Raw genomic sequence first — 23,226 nt, forward strand, 5'->3', positions numbered from 1 at the left:
TTTGGTTTTGGTTTGTTTGTTTGTTTCTAAACAGGGCCTTGCTATGCAATTCAGGCTGGTCTTGAACTCACTATGTAGCCCCAGCTGGCCTGGAACTCACAGTGATCCTCCTGCTTCAGCCTCCCGAGTGCTGGGGTTACAGGTGTGCACCACCACACCCGGCTCTCTTTTTGAAGGATTATTGTAGGGAAGGGGTTGAGATTAGTGTGTGCATGTACATGTGTGTGTGTACATGTGTATACAGCACAGCAGGCCGAGTGTCCATCAGGACCTGGGTGTGGGATGTTGTAGGCAATATAACCAAGCCCGGGAAAGTAGCGCTAGCCCACTCTGGGACAAACCATGCTCTGTACAATGAAGCAAAAAAGAAAGCTGGGTTGGGTGTGGTAGCCCACACCTGGAATCCCAGCCCTCTAGGAGGCTGAGGCAGGAGGATCGCAAATTAGAGCCCAGCCTGGGCAACTTAGTGACTTAGTGAGACCGTGTCTCAAAATAAAAACAAGGAGGGAGGAGGCTGGGTATGTAGCGCAGTACGAATCCCCAGTACTGGAAAAGAAAGGAAAAACTACGGCCTGGCCCCCGATCCAAGTGCCACTCGGACATTTCTAGAGAACTGGCCTCACTTCCTGTAAATTCTAAACTTCAACTTCCGTTTTAAGGAAACACAACTCCATCCAGCGGCACACCTTCTGCGTCGGGCGTGGAAGAGCTTAACATCGTGCAGGTGACCGTTCCAGGTAGGGGCGCGCACTGGGCTTGGTCAGAATTTCCTTTACAGTTTTCATTCTGTCTTAACCCCTTGGCGACGCAGGTTCACCTCTCGGAGGTGTCATTTTGCCTTCGTGCCCCTTGACGAGTAAGGAATGGCAGTTCAGGGACATAAAATGCGCCCAGATATCCCGCTCATCTCCCTCCCCCCCACTCAGATAGTTTCTCCCGGCCGCGCCCAGCATCACAGGAAACCATTCCCGCCTTGCACCCCGCTGCTGCGGAATCAGAATTGGCCACAGAGGGGAAATTGATTCTTTGCCATCATTAAATACGCTCCTGTTTGGGACCAGGGAGTTAGCTCAGCAGCGCAGCGCCTGCCTGGCAAGTGCAAGGTCCTGAGTTTGATGCCTGGAACCCCCCTGACCGCATCCCCAAAAGAACCCTCCTATTTAAATGCAGCGGACCCTTGACTTAGGACCGCCGTTCGTTCCGAGGGCTGTAACTCAGGTTGTCAGTCCAAGACTCAGACCCCAGCACACAGCCTTCACAGCCTCTCTCCTGCACACAGGCAGCTCTCATGTCCTCAGAGAGCCATCAGCCCAGGATTCCTCATTAACCCCGCGCAGGAGAGGACACTGTGCTGTAATGTTCCTGTCATGATGGTCCTTCTGGGACTTTTAAGGGTTAAATCTGTATCTGAGACCGTCTGGAAGCACAAGCACCTGGCATTTGGGTCCTCACTCAAGACTCTGGTCGTAGTTAAAACTAAAATTCTGGTCATAACCCAAGTTGTTTGCATGAGAGGCCAGTCGTAACTCGAGGGCCCACTGTAAGCTTTATTTGGTGTGTGTGTGTTTGTAAGCAAGCTATATTTGGAAACTAGGAAGAAATCTAATAACAGCAACTCCAGGCTAAAAGCTGGAGAACTGGGAGAAGGGTGAAACAGACTTTTCTACATGCTATTTTATTGCCTCTTGGATTTTAAAACATGTTTGTTTTAGGTATTCTAAATCAAATAGAATAAAGGTGTTTTTTGTTTTGTTTTGTTTTGTTTTGTTTTGTTTTTGTTTTGTGGTGCTGGGGATTGAATCCAAGGCCTGTGCATGTAAGGCAAGCCCTGTACCACTGAGCCACATCCCCAGCCCAGAATAAAGTTTTTAAGTATGACAAATATTTCCTTCTAGGGGCTGGGGATTTAGCTCAGCGGCACAGCGTCTGCCTGGTAAGCACAAGGTCGTGAGTTCAATTGCCAGTACTGGAAAAAAAAAGAAAAATATTTCGTTCTGCTCCAAGTACCTTTGAATTCTTTTACTTGTCATAGTGCATTAGCTAAGATTTCCATTCTATTGGTTTTTTTGTTTTTGTTTTGTTTTGTTTGTTTTTTTTCTGGTACCAGGAATCGAACTCACGACCTTGTGCTTGCCAGGCAGGTGCTGTGCCGCTGAGCTAAATCCCCAGCCCCTAAGATTTCCATTCTAATATCGAAAGTGTTGATGAACATGAATGACAGGTCTGACCCCCTACCTGCCCCCCCCCCCCGAAAGTTCCCGGAGTGACTGTTCCTAGGTCCCTAAGTCCCCAAAACAGTCCACCCACATCCGGGCATGCACCGCTAGGTAGCGTCGCACCTGGTACAGCAAAACATTAGCGTTGCTGTGTCAGCCGTTGCCCGGTAACCGTTGCTACTCAGAGTCTCCTTTTGCTGACCTCATGCTCTCCCACCCCCTCAACCTGATCCACACAAACCCAGCTCAATAGACTTGACTCATGTTCTCCTTCGGAGCTACTCCAGGAACCCCCAAGTCGGGCTGGCTCTGCTGTTTTCTGCTTTTTTATTGGGTCTTCACTGTTTACCTAGTTGCCACCGGTTACCTGACAATGACCATCCTGTGTGTGTGTGTGTGTGTGTGTGTTGCTGGGGATTGAACCCAGGACCTTTGCACTGAGCTCTATCTCCAGCTCTTTATTTATTTTATTTTTTAAATTTTGAGACATGGTCTTGGCTAAGTCACCAAATTGCCCAGGCTGAACTCAAGCTTGTGATTCTCCTGCTTCAGCCTCCCAGCTTGCTAGGATGACTCGAGTGTACCCCCACGCCCACTGAATACCATGTCTTGCATGATGTTGAAAATGTTCCCCAGAGTCTGCAGAGTATGGCTGTGTTGTGTCATCATTTGGAAAATTCTCTTTTATCTATAATGGTTTCCATTTGTGAATTTCTAAAAATAATTATTGTGAAAAGTAAGCTGACTGATGCTCCAGGTGGAGTGCTGGCTTTTCCCCAACAGTCTGGAGAAGAATTAATGACCTTGTTTATTTATGTAATTATTTTTAGACAATGAGAAGGAAAGATTATCAAGCATTGAAAAGATTAAACAGCTACGAGAACAAGTTAATGACCTCTTTAGTCGAAAATTTGGTAAGTCTGTGTACTGTTACAGATCCAGAGTTCATATGCTTGAAATACTTCTTTATAGGGCCAAGGATATAGCTCAGTGGCGCAGTGCCTGCCTGGCAGGTGTGAGGTCCGGAGTTCGATTCCTGGTACAAAAAAACCACCTTTTTTATAAAAGATATTCTATCAACCAGGTGTGGCAGTGTACACCTGTAATCTCGGCACTTGAGAGGCTGAGGCAGGAGGATCATTGCAAGTTTGAGGCCAGCCTGGGCTCCACAGTGAGTTGAAAGCCAGTCTGCACTACACAGCGAGACTGTCTCAAAAAAAAAAAAAAAAGAGAGATACTTCATTTTCTAAGGAGTTGCCCTTTCTATGAAAGAGCTGTGATAAAATCAGTATATGTTTTTACTGAACAATTTTCACATAGAGATACTGGTTAATGGCAATAAGAATAGCTGTCATTGATTTACTGAGTATTTCTTTTATTATTGATTATTTTATTATTGATTTACTGAGTATTTCTTTTTCTGCACACGTTTGACTGTTTAATCCTTACAAAAACCTTTCCGGTAGGTACTTTGACAGTTCCTATTTAAGAGATGGAGACAGAGCCCGCTCTACCCCCCATGCTAACTTTGAAATCAATGCAGTGACAGTCATACACGTAGTCCTGCTGGGAAGGAAAGTAACAATAGCCGATCGTCAAGTGGAAATGAGCTTGACATTTCTTTCCAGGCCTAGAGGTTAAAACCAGGGTCTCATATGAGCACGCCAGGCTAGCACCCTACTACTTTTAAAATTTTAAGACAGGGTCTTGCTAAGTTGCCCAGGCTGGCCTCAAACTCCCCACCGCCCTGCTCAGTGGGATTACGGGCGTGCGCCACCACGCCCAGTTTAAAATCTTAACACCGGAGGTGAAATGTGGGTCGGAAGAGCCCGTGACAAAGCGCAGCAGGTCTCTGTTGCTCGCCCTGGCCCAGGTGAGGCGATCGGTGTGGACTTCCCCGTGAAGGTGCCCTACAGGAAAATCACCTTCAACCCGGGCTGCGTGGTCATCGACGGGATGCCCCCCGGCGTGGTGTTCAAGGCGCCCGGGTACCTGGAGATCAGCTCCATGCGGAGGATTCTGGATGCTGCAGAGTTTATCAAGTTCACTGTCATCAGGTGAGGAGGGTCCGTTGGTCTGTCACCAGAACAGATCTGGAGGTCAATGCTTATTGGAAGCAGACAGGTCGCTGCCCAGGGAATTTGCCCGGGAGGTGGCCTGGGTCCCGCAGTTGAGTTACGAGTCAAGTGCATTTTCTTGTCTCTCAGTGGGCGTGAGCAGCCTGCTTCAGTTTTACTTCCCACGAGTTATACTGACAGCCAGCAAAAGTATGTGGGACAAGCTGGGTGCAGGGGTGCACACCTGCAATCCCAGCTCTCTGGGAGGCTGAGGCAGAAGGATTGAAAGTTCCAGCCCAGCCTGGGCAATTTAGCAATTTGGCAAGATCTTGTTTCAAAAAATAAAAGGAGCTGGGGGTGTAGCTCCGTGCAAGGCCCTGGGGTGCGGGTGGGCTGGAAGGGTCAGAACTGAACGGACAGGAGGGGACCTTGAGCCTTGCTACATTCACGGTGCCTCTTTCTCCGCAGGCCGCTCCCGGGGCTCGAGCTCAGTAACGGTGAGTGTTCTGTGCGCCCACACCATCCAGTTCATGGCGCTGAGGCGGGGGGCCCCCCGCGGGCAGTCGCCTTGGGGGTCATGGCTTCTGCGCAGGGCTTTCTAATGGGCTTGCTTTTCCCTGTGATAAGCTTCCTCCTAGCCTCCTTGGCTCATGTACAGTGAATTCACTTTATCCCTCATGTTTATTGTGTTCTTGGTTTTTCTTTTCTTCTTTTCTTTTCTTTTCTTCCCACTACTGTAGATTGAATCCAAGGCCTTTACACTGAGCTACATCCCCAGCCTTTTTTTAGGTTTCTTTTTATTTTGACACAAGGTCTTGCTAAGTCACTAAGTTGCCCAGGCTGGGCTCAGACTTGCTATCCTCCTGCCTCAGCCTCCCAGAGTGTTGGGATCACAGGTGTGCACGCCACGCCCAGCTTATTTTTCTAATGTTAGAGGTAAGAAAAAAGTGATTTGATGATTTCCAGTACTTCCTTTTTGTGCTGTTGGGATGGAGCTCAGGGCCTCACACGTGCCAGGCAAGCGCTCACCACCGAGCCTCCTCGCCCGCGCCCCACGGCCCAGCACCACCCAAGGTTAGAACAACTCCATGGCCCTGTGGCTCCTCCTACTGCTTCAGTCATTCGCTCTTCCCACCTGTTTCTCTTTGTGTCTCTGTAGCTGCACCTTCACTTCCTGGAGGTGAACCTTCGTATCTGTTTCCTCTGCACCTGGCTTGCTTAACAGAGGCACCCTTTCTGCATGAGTTTCCTGGGTTCTAAGACTCTTTTGAGACTCACAGTTTGTACCTCACATGCCTCCTGCACCCTTTCCTGTCTCTGTAATTTAAAAGTTCTCCTGCGAATCGCATGAGAAGATGCATGGTAAAATGCAAACAGCTGGGCATGCTGTCACCTGTACTTCCAGCACTCTGGGAGGCTGAGACAGGAGGGCCCCTGTTCAAACACAGTCTGGGCAGGTCAGTGACTTAGCAAGAGACCCTGCCTCAAAATAAAAAGGGTTGTGGTGTCGCTTAGTGTGAAAGCGCTGGGTTTAATCCCCAGACCTGCAAAGAAAAAAAAAATCTGATCTCTAGGTTCTCTTTGGAGATCTGACACTCTGGCCAGGCTGGGCCATACGCCCTGTGGCAGCAGTGGGCTGGAGCGACTGTCAGGGGCCCCTGTGCAGGGCTGGGTTCTTCTCACGTCCACCGCCCCCCGCCCCGCCCCAGCCCAGCCCCCTCACTGCGCTTGCACTGTTGCTTTTTTTTTTTTTGGTTTTTCTCCGGTACCGGGAACCGAACTCACGACCTTGCACTTGCCAGGCAGGCGCTTTGCCGCTGAGCTAAATCCCCAGCCCCTGCACTGTTGCTTTTGTAACAAAAGTGAAACGGCTCTTTCCTGTCTCTGCCCGCAGTGGGCAAACGCAAGATCGACCAAGAGGGCCGCGTGTTTCAAGAGAAGTGGGAGCGCGCATACTTCTTCGTGGAGGTGCAGAACATCCCCACGTGCCTCATCTGCAAGCAGAGCATGTCGGTGTCCAAGGAATACAACCTGCGGCGCCACTACCAGACCAACCACAGCAAGCACTACGACCGCTACACGGAGCAGGCGAGGGACGCCAAGCTGGAGGAGCTCAAGAACGGGCTCCAGAAGTATCTCCTGGGCTCGTCGGACCTGCTGTGCGCGGAGCCCAAACTCCCCAACATGGCTCCACCCGAGAACATCGTGGTGCAGCCGCTAGAAGACACGACCGGGAACCCGTGGGAGAAGCTGCGCGAGAAAATCAAACTGTTTGTGGCCTACTCGATCGCCATCGACGAAATCACAGACATAAACAACACCACGCAGCTGGCCATCTTCATCCGGGGCGTCGACGAGAACTTCGATGTGTCCGAAGAGCTCCTGGACACGGTGCCCATGACGGGCACAAAATCCGCCAACGAGATCTTCTCGCGCGTGGAGAAGAGTCTCAAGAAATTCAACATCGACTGGTCCAAGCTGGTGAGCGTGGCGTCCACGGGCACCCCGGCCATGGTGGATGCCAGTCACGGCTTGGTCACGAAGCTCAAGGCCAAGGTGGCCATGCTCTGTAAGGGCTCCGACCTGAAGTCCGTCTGCTGCATCATCCACCCCGAGTCCCTGTGCGCGCGCAGGCTGAGGATGGACCACGTCATGGACGTGGTGGTGAGCTCTGTGAACTGGGTCTGCTCGCGGGGCCTGAACCACGGCGAGTTCACCACGCTGCTCTACGAGCTCGACAGCCAGTACGGCAGCCTGCTGTACCACACCGGGATCAAGTGGCTCAGCCGCGGGCTGGTGCTGCGGAGGTTCTTTGAGTCCTTGGAGGAAATCGACCACTTCCTGTCCTCCCGGGGGAAGCCGGTGCCTCAGTTGAGCTCCCGGGACTGGATCAGGGACCTGGCCTTCCTGGTGGACGTGACCTCGCATCTCAACACCCTGAACGTGTCCCTGCAGGGGCACTCCCAGATGGTGACGCAGATGTACGACCTCATCCGGGCCTTCGTGGCCAAACTGTGCCTCTGGGAGACGCACTTGGCCAGGAACAACCTGGCCCACTTCCCCACGCTCAAGTCGGTGTCCAGGGACGGAAGCGACGGGCTCAACTACATCCCCAGGATCGCCGAGCTCAAGAGCGAGTTCCAGAGGCGGCTGTCCGACTTCAAGCTCTACGAGGCTGAGCTCATGCTGTTCAGCTCGCCCTTCGCCACCAAGATCGACAGCGTGCGGGAGGAGCTGCAGATGGAGGTGATCGACCTGCAGTGCAACACGGCGCTGAGGGCCAAGTACGACAAGGTGGGCGTCCCCGAGTTCTACAAGTACCTGTGGAGCAGCTACCCCAAGTACCGCAGCCACTGCGCCAGGATCCTGTCCATGTTCGGCAGCACCTACATCTGCGAGCAGCTCTTCTCCATCATGAAGCTCAGCCAGACCAAGGACGGCTCCCCGCCGCAGGACCCGCAGTGGGACGCCGCGCTGCACGGCGCCACGTAGGAGGGAAGGGGCCGCCGCGCCGGGCCCTGGAGTCCACGGGCGCGCAAGGCCCACGAGGACGATGGACTCGGAGGTATACTGGGAGTGTCCCCCTTTCCCACACTGAATCAGAAGTCCAGTTGCCGGGATCGCCCGCTGGTATGCTATTCTATGCTTCCCTGTAGGCCAGTAAAGCTCCAGAAAGCTGCGTTGCGTTCCTGTCGGTGTCTGGCCCCTGCCGCCTCCCCAGCCCCAGGGCAACCCATCCGCAGAGACACAGACAAGGAGAGCTGTGTCTGTCTGCTGCCGGCACCTGTGCAGTCCCACCTCTGTCCCCCATTTACCACTACCCCACCGGGTCCGACACAGGTCCCAGTCCAGGTAGAATCGTTGGAGACGCGTCATGTGTTAGAGTACTCTTGGTTTTTTTTCCCTCCAGTACTGGGGATTGAACCCAGGGTGTTCATACTAAACTACATCCCCAGCCATTTCTTAATTTTTAAATTTTGAGACAGGGTCTCACTAAATGGCATGAGATGCCCACATTGGACCCCAAGTTGCGATCCTCCTGCCTCAGCCTCCCTGAGTGCTGGGATTCCAGGTGTGTGTCACCGCGCCCAGCGCATATTATAGCATTTACTTCCTGTCAATTTCTGCCCGAAGAAGCTAGAAAGATCAGACTGAATATGAGGAATCCCAGAACAAGTGGAGCACGCAAAAGGTGAAGTAAATTGGGGTTCAACTGTTGTCTTTAAATTTTTAAAAAATTTGCCAGGGATATAGTAGCACAAGTGCCTGCCTGGCAAGTGCAAGGTCCTGAGTTCCATTCCCGGCACCAAAATAAGTAAATACATAAATTTTTTAAAAATTTGAAATAATTTCAAATGTCTGGAAAAGTTGCAAAAGTGAAAATAATATGAAGAGCACTCATGTATTTACCTCAGTCCAGATTCCCACAGAGAACATCTCCCCCGATTTACCGTTTGTCTCCCTCGGCCTGTGGGTGTGTAAGTGTGTGTGTAAATACATGTGCATTTTCCTGAGCCATGGGAGGGAAATTTACACATATTTACCCCTCAACACTTCAAGGACTGTTTTCTAAAAATACAAACATCCGTTTACATAACCATAGTTCAGGTACCAATTTGAGTAAGTCCTGTGTGTGTAGAGGCCCTTCCAGGTCCTCGTCACGGCCCGGGAAGTTTATATTTGTAATCCCATGAGAAGTTATTGGAATTCTAGCGAGTTAATTCCAGTCTACCACTCCCAGTGCAGCCCTTGGCGAGAATAAAACACTAAGGCGTATTTGTAGTTATGGGGATGCGAGGGGTCCTAAGTCCAGCCATGATGATGACTCTGGAACAAAGGCCTTGACCCAAGGCTGAACCCTATTTTTATTCATTCATGAAGAAGGGATTGGCTTGAGGATGAGTGGCTGTGAGAGAGAGTGGTGGGAAATATGTGAGTGCCGTGAGCTGGACTAGGTAGGAGGCCTGAAATCACCGCTGCCATATGCAGAGAGAAGGATCTGCAGAAAGAATAATCTGCATAACATAATTGAGATAGTATCTAATGTTTTGGGGTCGGTGCTTCAGTGCTGATGAGTAATCTTTGAAGCCGCAGGAAGTCACAGCCTCTATTCCCAAGGCTCGATACCAGCCGAAAGCGTGGAGCATTGGCTCACACACCCCACCTCATCCCGGCTCACTTGAGGGAAACACACCTGGCATCTTCAAAGACTACCATTAGCACCTAGGCTGGACCAATATGCGTTGCTTAAAGCCAATTGAGGGGATAAGGAGAAGTCCCAGCCAGCTCTGTACATATCAGTACATGGAAATAGGGTCAGGTTCAGCCACAATGGAGGCAGTTGCTCCTCTTTCAAGGAGAGTCACCCAGGTGGTTCTCCACAAACATGGAGGTACTACTTTGATCTACTCCAAGCTGGGAGTGGTGGCATGCACCTGTAACCCCAGCACTCAGAATGCTGAGGCAGGAGGATCGCTGTGAGTTGCAGGGCAGCCTAGGCTACCTAGTGAGTTCAAGGCCAGCCTGAACTGCATGGAGAGACCCTGTCTCAAAAAACAACACAAACCCAAGAATGTCATTTCCTTTGTAGCATTTTCCCAAGTGTCGCCATTTGAAGGTGGGGGAGTATGTGTGTTTGGTGTGTGTGTATTTGGGGGGGTGTGCGTGTACCTCTGTGTTCTTTTTTATTTATAGGGGAGGGAGGCACAGAGATTGAACCCAGGCCCTCCACCCTGAGCTACATCCCTCAGCCCTTTTTTATTTTTTATTTTGAGACGGGGTCTTGGTAAGTTGTCAAGTTGCCTGGACTGGGCTCAAACTTGCGATCCTCCTGCCTCAGCCGCCCAGCGTGCTGGGATGACAGGTGTGCACTTCCACACCAGGTTCACCTCTGTGTTCTTAATGTGTACCCATTAAATGTGTATCCATTAGAGAATTAGAGACCCTAAAAATCCCTCCGACAAACATGGAGCCAGGTGGAGCTCAGCCAGCGGCAGGGGCAGGGCTGGCACAGGGAGGGAGAGGCAGCCTCCAGCTGGTGCCAAATGCACGGCCCTCAGGATTCACACTCAGATCCAGCAACTCCACAGTCCCTGTCCTCACAGCAGCTGCCCTACCTGCTGTGGACGTGGACCCAGTAAGGTCCAAGCCCCCCGACACACACACACCGTGTCACAGCTGCGGCTCCTGGTCATTCACTATCAGGTGGCGGGGAGGGGATAGCAGGGCTCAGCCCTGGCTCCCTTTGGCCACCAGTGCCTTTGCGCTGTGAAACCCCAAGGCGGGGGCTCCCTCTCTGTCCAGGCTTGTGTGTCGGGACTGGGATGGGTTGGGATGTGGCAGCTGTTGTGCCGACTATCACCCACACACCAAACAGAAGCTGTCAGTGTCCGCAGATGGAGCTTTCAGAGTGGCGCGGGGCTGCACTGGGGGCCGGGGCTGCTCATCGCTGTCCGTTCCCGGGGCAGGCCGTGCTGCCCCTGTTCCGGGGCCTGTCCTAGCCCAGGAGGGGCAGAGGACAGAGCTGGCCACGCCTCTGAGGCAGACGCTGGGCTGGGGGTCCGTGCCGAGCCCCTGATGCCAGGCTGCCTCCTCGGGACGTGCATCTGACCCCTGAGCAGCTGTGGGCCCAGGCAAGGCCTGCCCCTCCCCGAGCTGGGTGCCAGGGAGCTGGGGAGGCAGCCAGGCTCGCCTCCCACCCTGCCCCCTTCTTGCGGTTACCTCGAGCAAATCACCTATGTGTTCTGGGCTCTGGTTCCCTCACCTGGAAAATCCCCACCCGCCCTCGGTGCTCCCAGAACTAGAGCTGCCGCACGGAGTCCAGCCTCGAGGAAACAGGTGGCTGCCGGGCGGCCGCTCTGACCGAGCCAGCACCTGTGGCCACGTCCCTCCTGCGTCCTGGGACACCGTGCCTTTGCGCACTGCTTCCTAACCACGCAGGAGCCGCAGGCGCTGATGCGAGGCCACTTCCAGCGGACCGGGAACGTGGAAAAAATCATGGGTGGAGGGGTCTGATCGGGGTTTCAGCTTAGGAAAAAATACACACACAAAAAAAGCTTTAAATGATGACCGTAATACCTTACACTGCATGGAGTGCAGAGGTCCTAAGCGCCTGCACAAGCAGGGTTGGTTTGTCTCCCCACAGCTCTTGTGGCAGCGGCTGATGCCAGGCCTTCCTGCCAAACACAGGTCTGCCAAGTTCCCGGCCCGGGAGGGCTCTGCCAACCCTCTGACCGTCAAAACGTTCTCTCCAGAGCGCCTGGCGCCATGCTTGTGCCACCCCTAAGGGGACCAGCCTTGCCCCCCTCGCAGCCACGGCCCGAGCAGGGGAGCAGCTCTTCATGCCACCTATGGTGGCCTTCATGATAAGCGGGGTCCTTGGCATTTGGGACAGACGCACCGCCAAGCACTCTGAGGCCACGCGCAGTCCAGCGGCGGTGCTGCGGCTCAGCCGCGCATGTTGCTTTCAGGGTCACGGCTTCCTAGGCGGGCGGCAGCAGTGCAGCGCCGGGCCCGCCATAGGCTGCATAGCCCTGCCCTGGGCGCAGCCTGTCTCCCACTGGGCTAGCCCTCCTCTGCAGTGGGGCCGGAGCTGGAGCAGGCGGTTCTGTCCAGACAAAAGGTCAGCGAGGGCCAGGAGTCCCTCCTGCTCTTGGGCTTCTACATCCTTGTTCCTGGCCAAGAGCAGGGCAGAGCGACCTCGGCTGATGCCCCTGAAGCCAGTGCCCATCGGGTCTCACTAGGCCTTGTCATTCTAGGAATATCCCAGGCCCAACAGCGGTGGCACACGCCTGAAATCCACCACTCTGGGAGGCTGAGGCAGGAGGATGGAACGTTCAAGCGCAGCCTTGGGAAACTTAGAGATTCTGTCTCAAAAAAAGAAGAAAGGGCTGAAAATGTAACTCAGTGTGAAGCCTCTCGTTCAATTTCCAGTTGGGGAGGTCGCTGTGACAGAGCCCGGCCCACCCTGATCAGGGCCTCTGTCCACTATAAGCAACATTTATTGAGGATGGTTGATGGTGTCGTGGGCTGAGGGTTCCAGGGCATCGACTGCAGGCTCTACACTCATATATACAGGGACTGCCTATATACAGGGATCGGGCAGGGGTTCTTTCTGAGGACGGTGCCCGAGCCTCAGACAGAGACGGCAGACGCCAACTTTCGCTTGGTGCTCTCGCTGCAGCGGTGCAGGATGAGGTCGGCGCTGGGTCTCGGGGGCACCGCTGGTTGCGGCTTCGGCTTCGCTCGCTGGCTCTGTGGATTCTCCTCTGAATAGACAGCGAGGCGGGTCAGAGGCCCCGCCCAGAAGCTCCGCTGGCCCCGCCTCTCGAGCCTTCTTCACCCTGACTCCGCCCCCCAGGAGTCGCCACGCCCATGCCCCCTTGCCACGCCCCTCTTGGTCCCGCCCCCTCACCCTAGTGCTCTCTCCGCCCTCTGGTCCCGCCTTCAGGTTTTTCCTCTCCCCTGACTCCGCCCCATGGCCCAGGTCCCGCCCAATAGTTTCCTCTGGCCCCGCCTTCCTCGACTCAGACTCCGCCTCTAGAACTCGCCCCGCCCCTGAGCGTTCTGGCCCCGCCTCGCCCGCGCTCACTCTGTGGTCCTGGCCGCGCCTGGCCGCGCCGCTGCTGCAGGAAGCGCACGCTGTTGCGCCGATAGGCGTCCTGGGTGAGGCGCTTCCGCGTCCGCTGGTGGATGCTGTTCGCGTTGCGGATGGTCGACCTAGCCCAGCGGGACCCGAGTGTCACCAGATCCCTGGGCACTCCCAGCACCCCCGGCCCCCCAACCCAGGGCCTGGGGACCCTCGCTCACCGGCGGGGCGGCGCGCCTCGGCCCTTGATCTGGCGCTGTGCTTGCGCCACGTCGTGCCCTGCCTTCTGCAGGTACATGGACGGGAAGTAGCCGGTGACGTCCTGCTTCCTGCAAGACAGCTGCCTTGAGGCCCAGCGGGGAGCTGCGGGGCGTGGGCCTCCGTTTCCCCTCTTTACCAGCACTCTAAAGTCTGGGCAGGGGAGAGCATTAGGGACACGTGTTTCCTAAAAGGTAGCTGCGAGATACTACTGTCACTTTTTTTCTGTTATGATGTTGCCCTTTGTGTCCTAAGAGAGTCACCATCTTCGTTTCAACATTCTTCTAAATGCTTTTTGTTTTTAGGTTTTACCCATGGTAAATCCTCAAAACAAGTGTGTATAGTGTGAGGTAGGGATCTGGGTTTGGGGGGTTTGAGACAAGGTCTCACTTGCCTGGCCTTGAACTCACTATGTAGCCTAGGCTGGTCCCAAACTCACAGCAATCCTGCTGCCTCAGCCTCCTGAGGGCAGGGATTGTAGGCCTGTGCCACCATGCCCAGCTGGCTCTGGGGTCTACTGCTGGGGATTTTTTTGTTTGTTTGTTTTTTTCTGCCATACAGCTATCCAGGTGTTCCAGCACCATTGCTGAAAAGATGTTCCTTTCCACCCTCAACAGTATACTTGAGAACAAGAAAAAAAATCTTCATGTAACACATTGCAAAGTGGAAAAACAACAAAGTCGCTGCTCAGCTGGTGAATGGTTTCCAGGAGCCGGCTAGGGTTAACAAGGGTAGGGCTGGGCTGCAGTGTGTGTGAGCACAACTCCGGACGTGACACTGGGCTCTGGCCTGGCAGCCCTGCTGGCTGCAGGGAGTCTGCCCCCGAAACCAGAAAATAACAAAATTAGTGTTCCGACAGACGTTCATATGGAGGGGCAGGAAGGTGGGAAATGCAATGCACGTTTTCAAAGGTAAAGGGGTCTGTGGTCCCCGCTGTCACTGGCAACAAATCCACAACTGGCTGTGCTGTTGGGGGAGGAGTAATTCAGGAAGGGACCCCAAGTCCCAAGGGAAAGGGGCCCCCTTGGGCCAGGACACCAAGGCCCCCAGTGCAGGCACACTGGTCTGTCCGTCCCCTGCTTGGGCTGTCGCAGGCTGGGGCTCCTACCTGACCACCCACCAGCCGTCCAGGAGCTTATGAATGACCTCGATGGCCTCACCCTCGGACAGGGACATCTCGTCCTCCTCTACGGCAGTGTAGGCTTTGATGGTGACATAGGGCTCACCTGGGGGATGAGGGGACACAAGCTGTGGTGTGGGGGTCTCTGGCCCTGCCACCCTCGCTGGGCTTCGGCTTCCTCCAGCTGTGCAGCCCCACGTGGAGCCAGGCCACCCCTCTGGCGCCTACCCCAGGGGGCAGGGATCGGGGAGTGTCTGCACTCGGGCCCTCAGACCTCACCACACACTGCCACCCACACCAGAGACCAGGGCTCTCATCGCTACAGGGGCCTGGCCCGGTACCCAGAGAGACCAGCATGGGGGACACTGGTCACAGGACCCCAGGTGCACTCAACTGCAGCACAATCCAGCACCAGCTTTTTCCAGAGGAGCCATAAATCCCCCACTAAAGGGTGAAATCCCTCCTTCCTTTTTACTTTTTCCATTACTGGGGATGGAAGCCAGGGCCTTTGCATCCCCAGACCTTTCTTATGTTTTTTTGTGTTTTTTTGTTTGTTTGTTTTTATTTTTATTATTATTTTTATTTTGTTTTAATTTTAAAGAGTAAAAGAAGGATTTATTTTTTATTTTGAGATAAGGTCTTGCTAGTCACTAAGTTGCTGGGCTCAAACTTGTGATCCTCCTGCCTCAGCCTCCCAGAGTGCTGGGATTACAGGTGGGCACCACCATGAACTCTCTCAATTTTAAAACATGGCCAACCAAGCCTAACTAACTGTGAATTCAGTGCAGACCCCACACATGCAGCCCCAGGTCTGCCACACTCCCCCTTCTGGTCACTAATGGTGCCCTACCTCCAGGCAACACTCAGCTGCCACTGCCATCACCCCCTCCTTCTGTCACCTCCTGGTTCCCTGTCCTCACTAAAGACATCACTACCTACCAGGGTCCCCAAGTCAGAAACAGCGGGTCTTCGGAGGCAGCAGTCAGGCCACACCAGCTTCAGCCATAGCCTTCTCCACATCTGCGGTTTCTCCTTCCGCCCCCTCCCTCCCGAAGCCCTGAGCTCTGGAGGGCTGGGTACCTGCATAGTTGGGCTCCGGGTCCTCGGCCTCGTCAGGACTGTCCAGGGGCTCCAAGAAGGATGCAGGGACCCAGCCACGCTTTGCCTTCATTTGGCAAAACCACCAGCCTGTGCCAGGGTGGGAGAGGTAAATGAAAGAGGTGGAGCCCAGCAGCCACCCGCAGCCATGAGGGCGCTGAGGACACACAGAGACACACGGACTTGGGGTGCTGAGATTCACCAATGTCACCTTCTCCGCGCTCAAAGTGGAAATCCCACACTCCTGCCTACAGCTCGTGGGGGTGATAGCGCTGAGTCCCCTTCCAGGAGCAGACCCAAAATCCACACCCAGGCCTGCACCCCGCAAGGGGACCCCAGCCCCAGGGGAACAAGGCTCCAAGCAGGGCAGAGGGGCGGGGGGCCTGACCACTCTGGCTCTTCTCCACGACGTCCACCACGTCGCCCATGGCCAGAGCCATCTCCGAGCCTGAGGTCTTCTGGTAGTCGGCAATAGCGCGGTAGCTCTGCAGGACGATGGGCCCGGTGATATCTGGCGGGGAGGGAGGCGCTGAGCAGTGGCCGCGGGCAGCCTCGCCCTGCACGGGGAATCTGCGCTGGGAATCGGCAGCGGGCGAGCCAATTCCTGCAGCCCCGAGTCCCCGGGTCCCCAGCACCTCCGGCCAGTGGCTTCTCAGCTGGGGAGGGTGCAGGGGCCTGGAGCCGCCTTCCCCAAGGACCCTGATTGGGCAGGAGGTGCGACGGGGACACTGCGGAGCCAACTTGGCCAGATTTCCAGGGATCTGGAGGCAAATGTGAGCTCAGCCTGAGCAACTTAATGACTTAGTGAGATCCTGCCTCAAAATAAAAATTTTTTAGAAGGCCGGAACAGAGCTCCGTGCGAAGGGCCTGGGTTCTGTCCCCAATACCGCACAGAGGGGGGGAGGGGAAAGGTGGAGGGGGCGGGGTCGCGAGGGCGGGGCGGGGAGACCAGCTCTGCAGGCGCCCGGATCTGCGATATTTGTGCTGCAGGGATGGGCTCCTCTTTTCCCCGTGGTGCCAGGGGTGGAACCCAGGACCTCACTGGAGCTAAGCTCATGCCGTCCCAGGGTGCTGCACCCCGGGCCCCGCCGCACTCTGCTGGACCCATGGGGATGAGTCTGCCGCCCGACCGCGCCGCCTTCCAGCAGGGCGCCCGTTTCCTGTCGCTGGCTGCTTGATTCAGTGAAAATGCCGAGCGCTTTCTTTGAGAGGGTCTCATTATGTTGCCCGGGCTGACCTCAAACTCTTGGGCTCAAGCAACCTTTTCGCTTCAGCCTCTGGGACTACAGGTGTGCACCATGGTGTCTGCTTTATGCATTAATACTTTTGTTTTTCAATACTGGGGGTTGAACCCAGGGCCTTCACACTGAGCTACATCCCCAGCTCTTTTTATTATATATTTTTAAAAATTTGAGACAGGGTCTTGCTGCCCAGGTTGGGTTCAAACTTGCAATCCTCCTGCCTCAGCCTTCCAGATGCTGGGATTACAGGTATGTCCCACCACGTCGCACTTGGAATTGATACATTTAAAAATTGCCTGCCAGCCGTGGTGGCACACGACTGTAATCCCAGCACTTGGGAGGATGAGGCAGGAGGATCGCCACAAGCTCAAGGCCAGGCTGGGCTACATAAATAATTTCAAGGACACTCTGTGCTACATAGTGAGACCGGCTGAAAAAAATTAAAAATGAAAAGTGCCTGCCATGGAGCAAGTGCTCGGTAAACATTAGGGATTATTGTCAACAGACGCCACGCAATCCGGATTAGAATCCTGGAGGCCACCTTAGCTCCCTAACCCTTCCCGTTCTCACCGCCACAAACGCCCCCCAAACCCAGGATGGTACTGGGTACTGCAGCCGCAGGGCTGAGGATAGGCAGCCGCCTGCAGGGGCAGCCCTGGCCGTGCGCCCTGACACTCGGACTCTCACCTGCCGCGTTGCTCTTGCCGTCCTTGGGCACCAGGTAGGTCTCGGGCTTCCTCACCCTGCAGAGAGAACCCGCGTCTGTGCGGTGCGCATGCGCACTCCCCGCCGAGGGGCCACCCAGGAGGACTTTCCAGAGCCAGGGGACTGGGACATGGGGGAGAGCTTGGGAATGACGGCGCGCCAGGCCGCCCCAGAAGGGCGTGGGGGACACCTGCCCGGCCTCTGCAGACCCGGCTGCCCGGGGGAGGAGTGTTCAAGGTCAGCTGGGTGGGCTTGCGAGCCAGGTGACCAGAGAGAGATGAGGGACCCTGCAACTAGAGGCGCCCTCAATGACACAGCTCGGGCCGCCCTGCCTCTGGGCCTCGCCCCCTACTCCGTTAAAGTCCGGGAACTTAAGTCAGGTTGGAGGGAGTCAGGAGTGGGGCGCACGGCTGTAATCACAGAGCTCTAGGAGGCTGAGGCAGGAGGATCTCCATGTTCAGCCCAGCCTGGGAAACTCAGTGATTTAGTAAGATACAGTCTAAAAATAAAAAAATAAAAAGCGGTGAGGGGGTAGCTCAATGTGAAGGTCCTGAGTTCAATTCCCAGCATGGGGGAAAAAAAAAAAATTCCCAGCAAGGGGATAAGCAAGTGTGCTCTAGGCCCATAGCCAGCCGGTTACAGCGTGGGTTGAGGACCTGGGACTATGGTCCCTAGCCAGGGCATGTCTCTCAGCAGAGTGAGGCTGGTGACTAGGCTGGGGCTTAGCACGAGCTGGGGCCCTGCCCCTTGTCTTCCTCTCCCGCTGTGTGACGCTGGGCCGCTCTCTTGGCCTCTCTGGGCCTCTCTGGGCCTCCTTTTCGCTGCCCGCCCCGTTCCCGCCCACGCCACTCACGGGCTGTCGCCGGGCAGCTGCAGGTCTTCGGGCCGCACCTTGAAGAAGCCCAGCACGTGCGGGCCGCGGGAGATCTTGGGGGGCAGCGCCATGAGCGCGGCGCAGTACTCGGACAGCGTCCCCTGGCGGCTCTCGGCGACGCGCTGCCCGTCGAACCAGCGCGGGGCTAGGGCGGTGGAGGACACCCGGGCGTGAGGGGCCAGCGGGAGGTGAGGGGCCCGGGGGAAGTGAGGGGACCCCGGGGCGGGGCGGGGGGGACCCCGTGGGGGTGCGGGGCCCGGGTCCGGCCTCACCGGGGAGGTGCGGGATGATCCTGTTCTGCGGGTTGATTTCCCCCGCCTCGATGGGGAACATTTCCTTTAGCATTTTCTAGCCGGGAAGGAAAAGACAAGAATGCCACGGACGCCCCGTCCCTAAATGTGTCCCAGCCAGAGCCGCCCAGGCTGGAGTGACCCCCACTTCCCTCCACCCCTCCCCGGCGCACCCGCCCCAGACCCACGGGCGGGGGCTGGGTCCCCTCTCCTTCAGAGGAGCCCCTGTTGGGGCGGGGGCTGAGAGACGCCGCGACGCACCTCACACCCCTGAACTGCACACCCCGTTACAATGGCAAATTTGGTTATGAACGCTTGGCAGCGATGACAGTTTGCATTTTGTACAAGGGTTCCTGAAGTTCAAGAAGGCGCCGTGGCCGTGGGCGGGGGCGGGGACCCTGCCACCTCGCCCGCACTCACGTGGAACTCGTAGATCTCGGTGAACTTCCGGTACACCACCTTCTCCGACAGGTCCTGCCACTTCACCAGGAACATGTACACCTGCGGGGCGGCCGGGTCAGGGAGAGTGCGGGGCCCCGGGCTCCGTGGGCTCGGGGGCTGCGCCTCTTAGTCTTGGTACCCAGGGTGGCCAGGTTAAGGGGCGGTGAGACCTTTAAGAGGCGGAGCCTGTGGGAGGAGCTTAGGCTATGGGCGTGGCCTATATGGCTTCAGGCCCCGCCCCCGGGGCCTTCGTGCAAAGCTGGGCGCTGGGCTTCTGGGCTGGACCTGAGGTCCTCCCTCTGCGCTTCTGCCATCCAGAGGCCGCTGACCTGAGGCCCGCACCACAGCCGGCACCGTGCTCTTGGGGCTTTCAGCATCCCAAACCGTGACCTCAACAACCTCTTTTACGTTTCTTTTTAAAATTAGTATATATTTTCAATCAGTGACTACGGCATACCGCCCCTTCACCATCTTTACTTCCTCTTCCCTCCCTACCATCTCCCCGTCCCCAGACCCCTCCCCAGCCCCACAAAGTCTATCGCCCCGCTTCCTGTCATCAATCTTTCACTCTCTTCTTTGAGTTGTATGTTCGGTTTTTCATACACCTGAAACCATGCAATATTTAACCGTCTGACCTATATCACTTAGCATTATGGCCCCAAAGTGCATTCATTTTCCTACAGGTGACTCAAAGTTTTGAGGGCAGAGTAGTACTCCACTGTGTGTCAGTGCCACCTTTGCTGTACCCGCTCATCTGACGATCAACACGTGTGCCACTTGCGAGACAGCCGCAGTGTGCTGTGCGGACGCGGGTGTGCATGGATCGCTGCGCTATGAGCTCTTTAGCTCTGCTGTGAATACGCAGGCTCAGGACAGCGAGAGAGAATGTCTACTTCAGTGTTTTGAGGAGTCTCCACACTGGTTTCCTTAGCGGCTGTACCAGTCTGTATTCCCACCCTCGGCAGAGAAAGGCTCCTTTGCCCCCACGCCTGGTCAGCATTTGTCATTTTTTGAGTTACTGATGAAGGCCATTCTTTCTTTCGAGAGTAGAGGGGAATCCCAGCGGCCTCTTTTCTCTATAGCTCCCTTTCCTCAGGTATTTTGTTATAGTAATGGGAAATGGACTAGCACAGCTCCTTCCCGATCAACTCAGATTCCTCATCCTAACTTGGAGGTAGATGCAGGACCTCACTCCTGGGTCTGGCGTGCGTGTCTCTAGCATGGGAGAGGGCTCAGGCACTGTAAGAACCTGGGAAGGGAATGTGGGGTTCCGTTTGTAGGCGATTTCAGGAACAGACAGGTCTGTATGAAGTGGATCGGCATCACCAAGGGCTAGAACAGGGACCTGGAGAGACTGCTTGTAGGTACAGGGGAGGAGATGGGAAGAAAATGTCCTCACACTGACTTTAGTGATGGTTGCAGAGCTCTGAATATGCTTAACACACTGAATTTTTACATAGGTGAGCAATAGGAGGTTGAATTCTATCTTGCATGAGCCATAATTAAAGAGAAAATAAACAAAAAAACCTCAGTAAGGAAATATAGAAACAACTAGGTGAGCTGGGCATGGTGGCACACATCTGTAACCCCAGCTACTCAGGAGGCTGAAGCAGGATGATTGCAAGTTTGTGATCAGCCCAGGGAACTTAGCAAGACCCTATTCAGTGACAACAAAGGAATAGGGAGTTGGGGATGTAGCTCAATGCAAAGGCTCTGGGTTCAAGGTCCAGTATCCAAAAAAAAGTATACCTCACATCTTCTGGGATATGTATTTAAAAAAAAAAAAAAGATGGAGCCAGGCATGGTGGCACATGCATGTAATCCCAGCACCCTGGAGGCTGAGGCAGGAGGATCACCATGAGTTGGAGGCCAACCTGGGCTACAAGTAAAACCTGTCTCAAAAAAAATTTTTAAAAGATGGATAACCCTGCTGACATGCTGGTGTGCTAAGCTAAAGGACAAATACTGCGTGACCCCATTTTGCCTTGTGAGGATGCAACAGTTCTAGAGATGAAAAGCGAACATGTCTAGACTTAAAATGGTTAAGATGGTAAATTTTATGTATGCATATTTGGGCACAATAATTTTTTTTTAAAAGTATAGCACTGGTATCTGAGCAAATGATTAAAGGAACAGAATAGAAAAGTCTAGAAGCAGATGCAAATGTCTGCAGAATTTAATGTAAGACTGAAGTGATGTCTCAAGTTACAAGAGTGAAGGGAAGTTTTTAAACACTAGTGTTTTGCTTTTTTATTTTACTTCATTTTTATTTTTTGGCAGTGCTAGGAATTGAACCCAAAGCCTTCATATTGAGTTACCTCCAGCCCTTTTTTTTTTTGAGACAGGCTCTTGCTATGTAGTTCAAGCTGGTCTTGAATCCACTATGTAGCCCAGGGTGGCTTTGAACTCACAGTGATCCTTTTGCCTCAGCCTCCCATGTACTGTACTGGGATTACAGGCGTGCGCCAGCAAGCCTGACACCTCCAGCCCTTCTAAAAGTCTTTTATTTTGCTAATTTATCTTGCTAAATTGCTAAATTGCCCAGGTTGGGTGCAAACTTTTGATCTTCCTGCCTCAGCTTCCCAGAATACTGGGGTTACCGCTGTGTGCCACCACCATGCCTGGCTTGGTTGGCCTTTTTGGTAAAGATATTGGATATAGGGCTGAGAGTGCAGCTCAGTGCAGAGTGCTTGACAGGCATGTGTGTGTGTGTGTGTGTGTGTGTGTGTGTGTGTGGGTGTGTGTTTGTGTGTGTGTGCGCGTGCACATGCATGTGTCCAATCCCCAGGACCACCTACCACCCACACTGGATTTGTATCTCCCACCACACAGCAGAACAAACTCCAATCAGATGAGCGATCTAATGTGAAAAATGAAACCGTACACGTGCAAGCAGGAAATTATTTCCAAATTGAAATCTGACAGATTGGAGGGGGAGAGAGGCAGAGACGGAGACTAGGCGAGTTGGCACATAAATGCCCTGCCAAGCACCACATGCAGTCTTTGCTGCCTTCCTCTGGGTGTGGGGACCCAGGCACGAGGTGTTTCCCCAGCCCCGGCCAGGAGAGGGGACTCTGGAGCTGACGGGCTCGGGGGCTCACGGTGCTGCAGAGGTAGCCCTGGGCCGCTGGGAGTCGGAGCCACCCCTGAGCCGGGTGGGCCGGAGTGCAGGGGCAGGGACCTGGGACGGAGGTGGCCGGACGGGCAGGCTGAGGTCCCAGGTGGAGCCTGGTGCCCGAGACTCTGCCCCACTAGTCCTCGCACTGCAGCTGGCCCTCGGGGCAGTGGTGGCGGGCACAGCCGGGCCCACCCCGCGCCCGGTACTCACATAGTGCTGGCTGGGGGCAAAGCGCTTCTCGAAGCCCAGGAGGGCGATGTGCCGGATGAAGCTGTCCCCCATGCTGCTGTGGCGTGGCCTCGACTCCTCCCAGACACTCTGCGGCGGGGCCTTAAATGCTCTGGAAAGAGGAAGTCGCTCCTGTCCCGGCAGGGCAGGGCGTGGGCAGGGCTCCGAGGTCTCGGTTTATTCTTTCAGTTTCTGGGGACTCTGAGCTCCAGCAGCAGGCACAAGTAGGAGGGGGAAGGCCTGCCCTTGGGTCCGCTCCCCCGGCTCTGCCTGATAGGCCCTCTGGTTCCCCTCCCTTGGCCTTTCTGTAGCCCTGTGACTCGTGCCCCAACTCCAACCCCAGGGCCTTTGCACCTGTGGAGCCTCCATCCCAACCCCCTCTCTACTTGCAGGTTTCTGCTCAGCGTCACCTCTGCAGAGTGGCCTTCCTTGACAGCTCCATGAAAAACAGCAAACTTCATGCCCACCCCTGCCTCTCCCTGCGTTTTCTTCCCAACATGTATTTTCACAGATATATCACCAATTTAATTTGTTAATTTCGATTTTGTTTATTCATGTTGAGACACTGGGAATTGAAGCCAGGGTCCTTGTACTGAGCCACGCCCCCAGCTCTTTTCATTTGGGGAGACAGGGTCTCACTAAGTCACTGAGTGGCCCAGGCTCTAACTGATGATCCTCCTGCCTCGGCCTCTCAGTCTATCTTATTTGGGGGCAATGCCTCCCCTCCCTAGACGTGAGCCTGGCAGAGCCCGTTGTGTCCAGGGCCCTGGGTTTGGCCCCACCGGCTGCAGTTTCTGACTTGCACTGGGTCCTTCACGAATCACTGCTGCGTCACCTGCTGGGTGATGACTGTGTGAGACCAAGAACTGGGGGTGGCACCGGGACTCCGACAGAGGCCGAGTCCTGGTCCTGACCAGCGATCGCGTCCCTGCATGCACGGCTTCCCAGCAGCTCTGCGGGAAAGGGACCGGGGAAGTGTGGGGTGGGGGCTCC

General features: G+C 54.9%; 2 protein-coding genes across 4 annotated transcripts in view; one reads left to right on the plus strand and one right to left on the minus strand.

The window, feature by feature from the left end:
• Positions 1-7,952, plus strand: part of LOC102014213 (general transcription factor II-I repeat domain-containing protein 2B) — a 41,287-nt gene extending 33,335 nt beyond the window's left edge. For all 3 annotated transcript variants that reach the window (XM_005396734.2, XM_005396735.2, XM_013520535.1), the window contains 5 exons: positions 660-737; positions 3,047-3,130; positions 4,090-4,273; positions 4,742-4,770; positions 6,168-7,952. In XM_005396734.2, the coding sequence (XP_005396791.1) occupies positions 660-737; positions 3,047-3,130; positions 4,090-4,273; positions 4,742-4,770; positions 6,168-7,765 (1,973 nt within the window). In that variant the 3' untranslated portion in view covers positions 7,766-7,952. The remainder of the gene's footprint in view (positions 1-659; positions 738-3,046; positions 3,131-4,089; positions 4,274-4,741; positions 4,771-6,167) is intronic.
• A 4,223-nt stretch (positions 7,953-12,175) lies between these two features.
• Positions 12,176-22,352, minus strand: Ncf1 (neutrophil cytosolic factor 1). Its single transcript, XM_005396736.2, has 11 exons — positions 22,216-22,352; positions 18,867-18,947; positions 18,429-18,504; positions 18,136-18,301; positions 17,265-17,320; positions 15,725-15,847; positions 15,319-15,426; positions 14,227-14,344; positions 13,082-13,189; positions 12,864-12,991; positions 12,176-12,540 (listed from the first exon to the last, which is right to left on the minus strand). The coding sequence occupies exons 1-11, from the start codon at positions 22,285-22,287 to the stop codon at positions 12,407-12,409; spliced, it is 1,170 nt and encodes a 389-aa protein (XP_005396793.1). The 5' UTR covers positions 22,288-22,352; the 3' UTR covers positions 12,176-12,406.
• Between the last annotated feature and the right edge of the window lie 874 nt (positions 22,353-23,226).

The sequence above is a fragment of the Chinchilla lanigera genome, unplaced genomic scaffold (genome assembly GCF_000276665.1).
Source record: "Chinchilla lanigera isolate Chin_1 unplaced genomic scaffold, ChiLan1.0 scaffold00055, whole genome shotgun sequence".
Classification (NCBI taxonomy): Eukaryota; Metazoa; Chordata; class Mammalia; order Rodentia; family Chinchillidae; genus Chinchilla; species Chinchilla lanigera.

Bases quoted from the DNA above. Each gene is read 5' to 3' on its own strand.
- Ncf1 (XM_005396736.2), bottom strand. From the start codon at position 22,287: ATGGGGGACAGCTTCATCCGGCACATCGCCCTCCTGGGCTTCGAGAAG. The intron at 18,505-18,866 runs GTGAGTGCGGGC...CTTCCCGGCTAG, and splicing joins CCGAGATCTACGAGTTCCAC to AAAATGCTAAAGGAAATGTT. The intron at 15,848-17,264 runs GTGAGAGTCCGA...CCTCCCCGCCAG, and splicing joins CGGCAAGAGCAACGCGGCAG to ATATCACCGGGCCCATCGTC.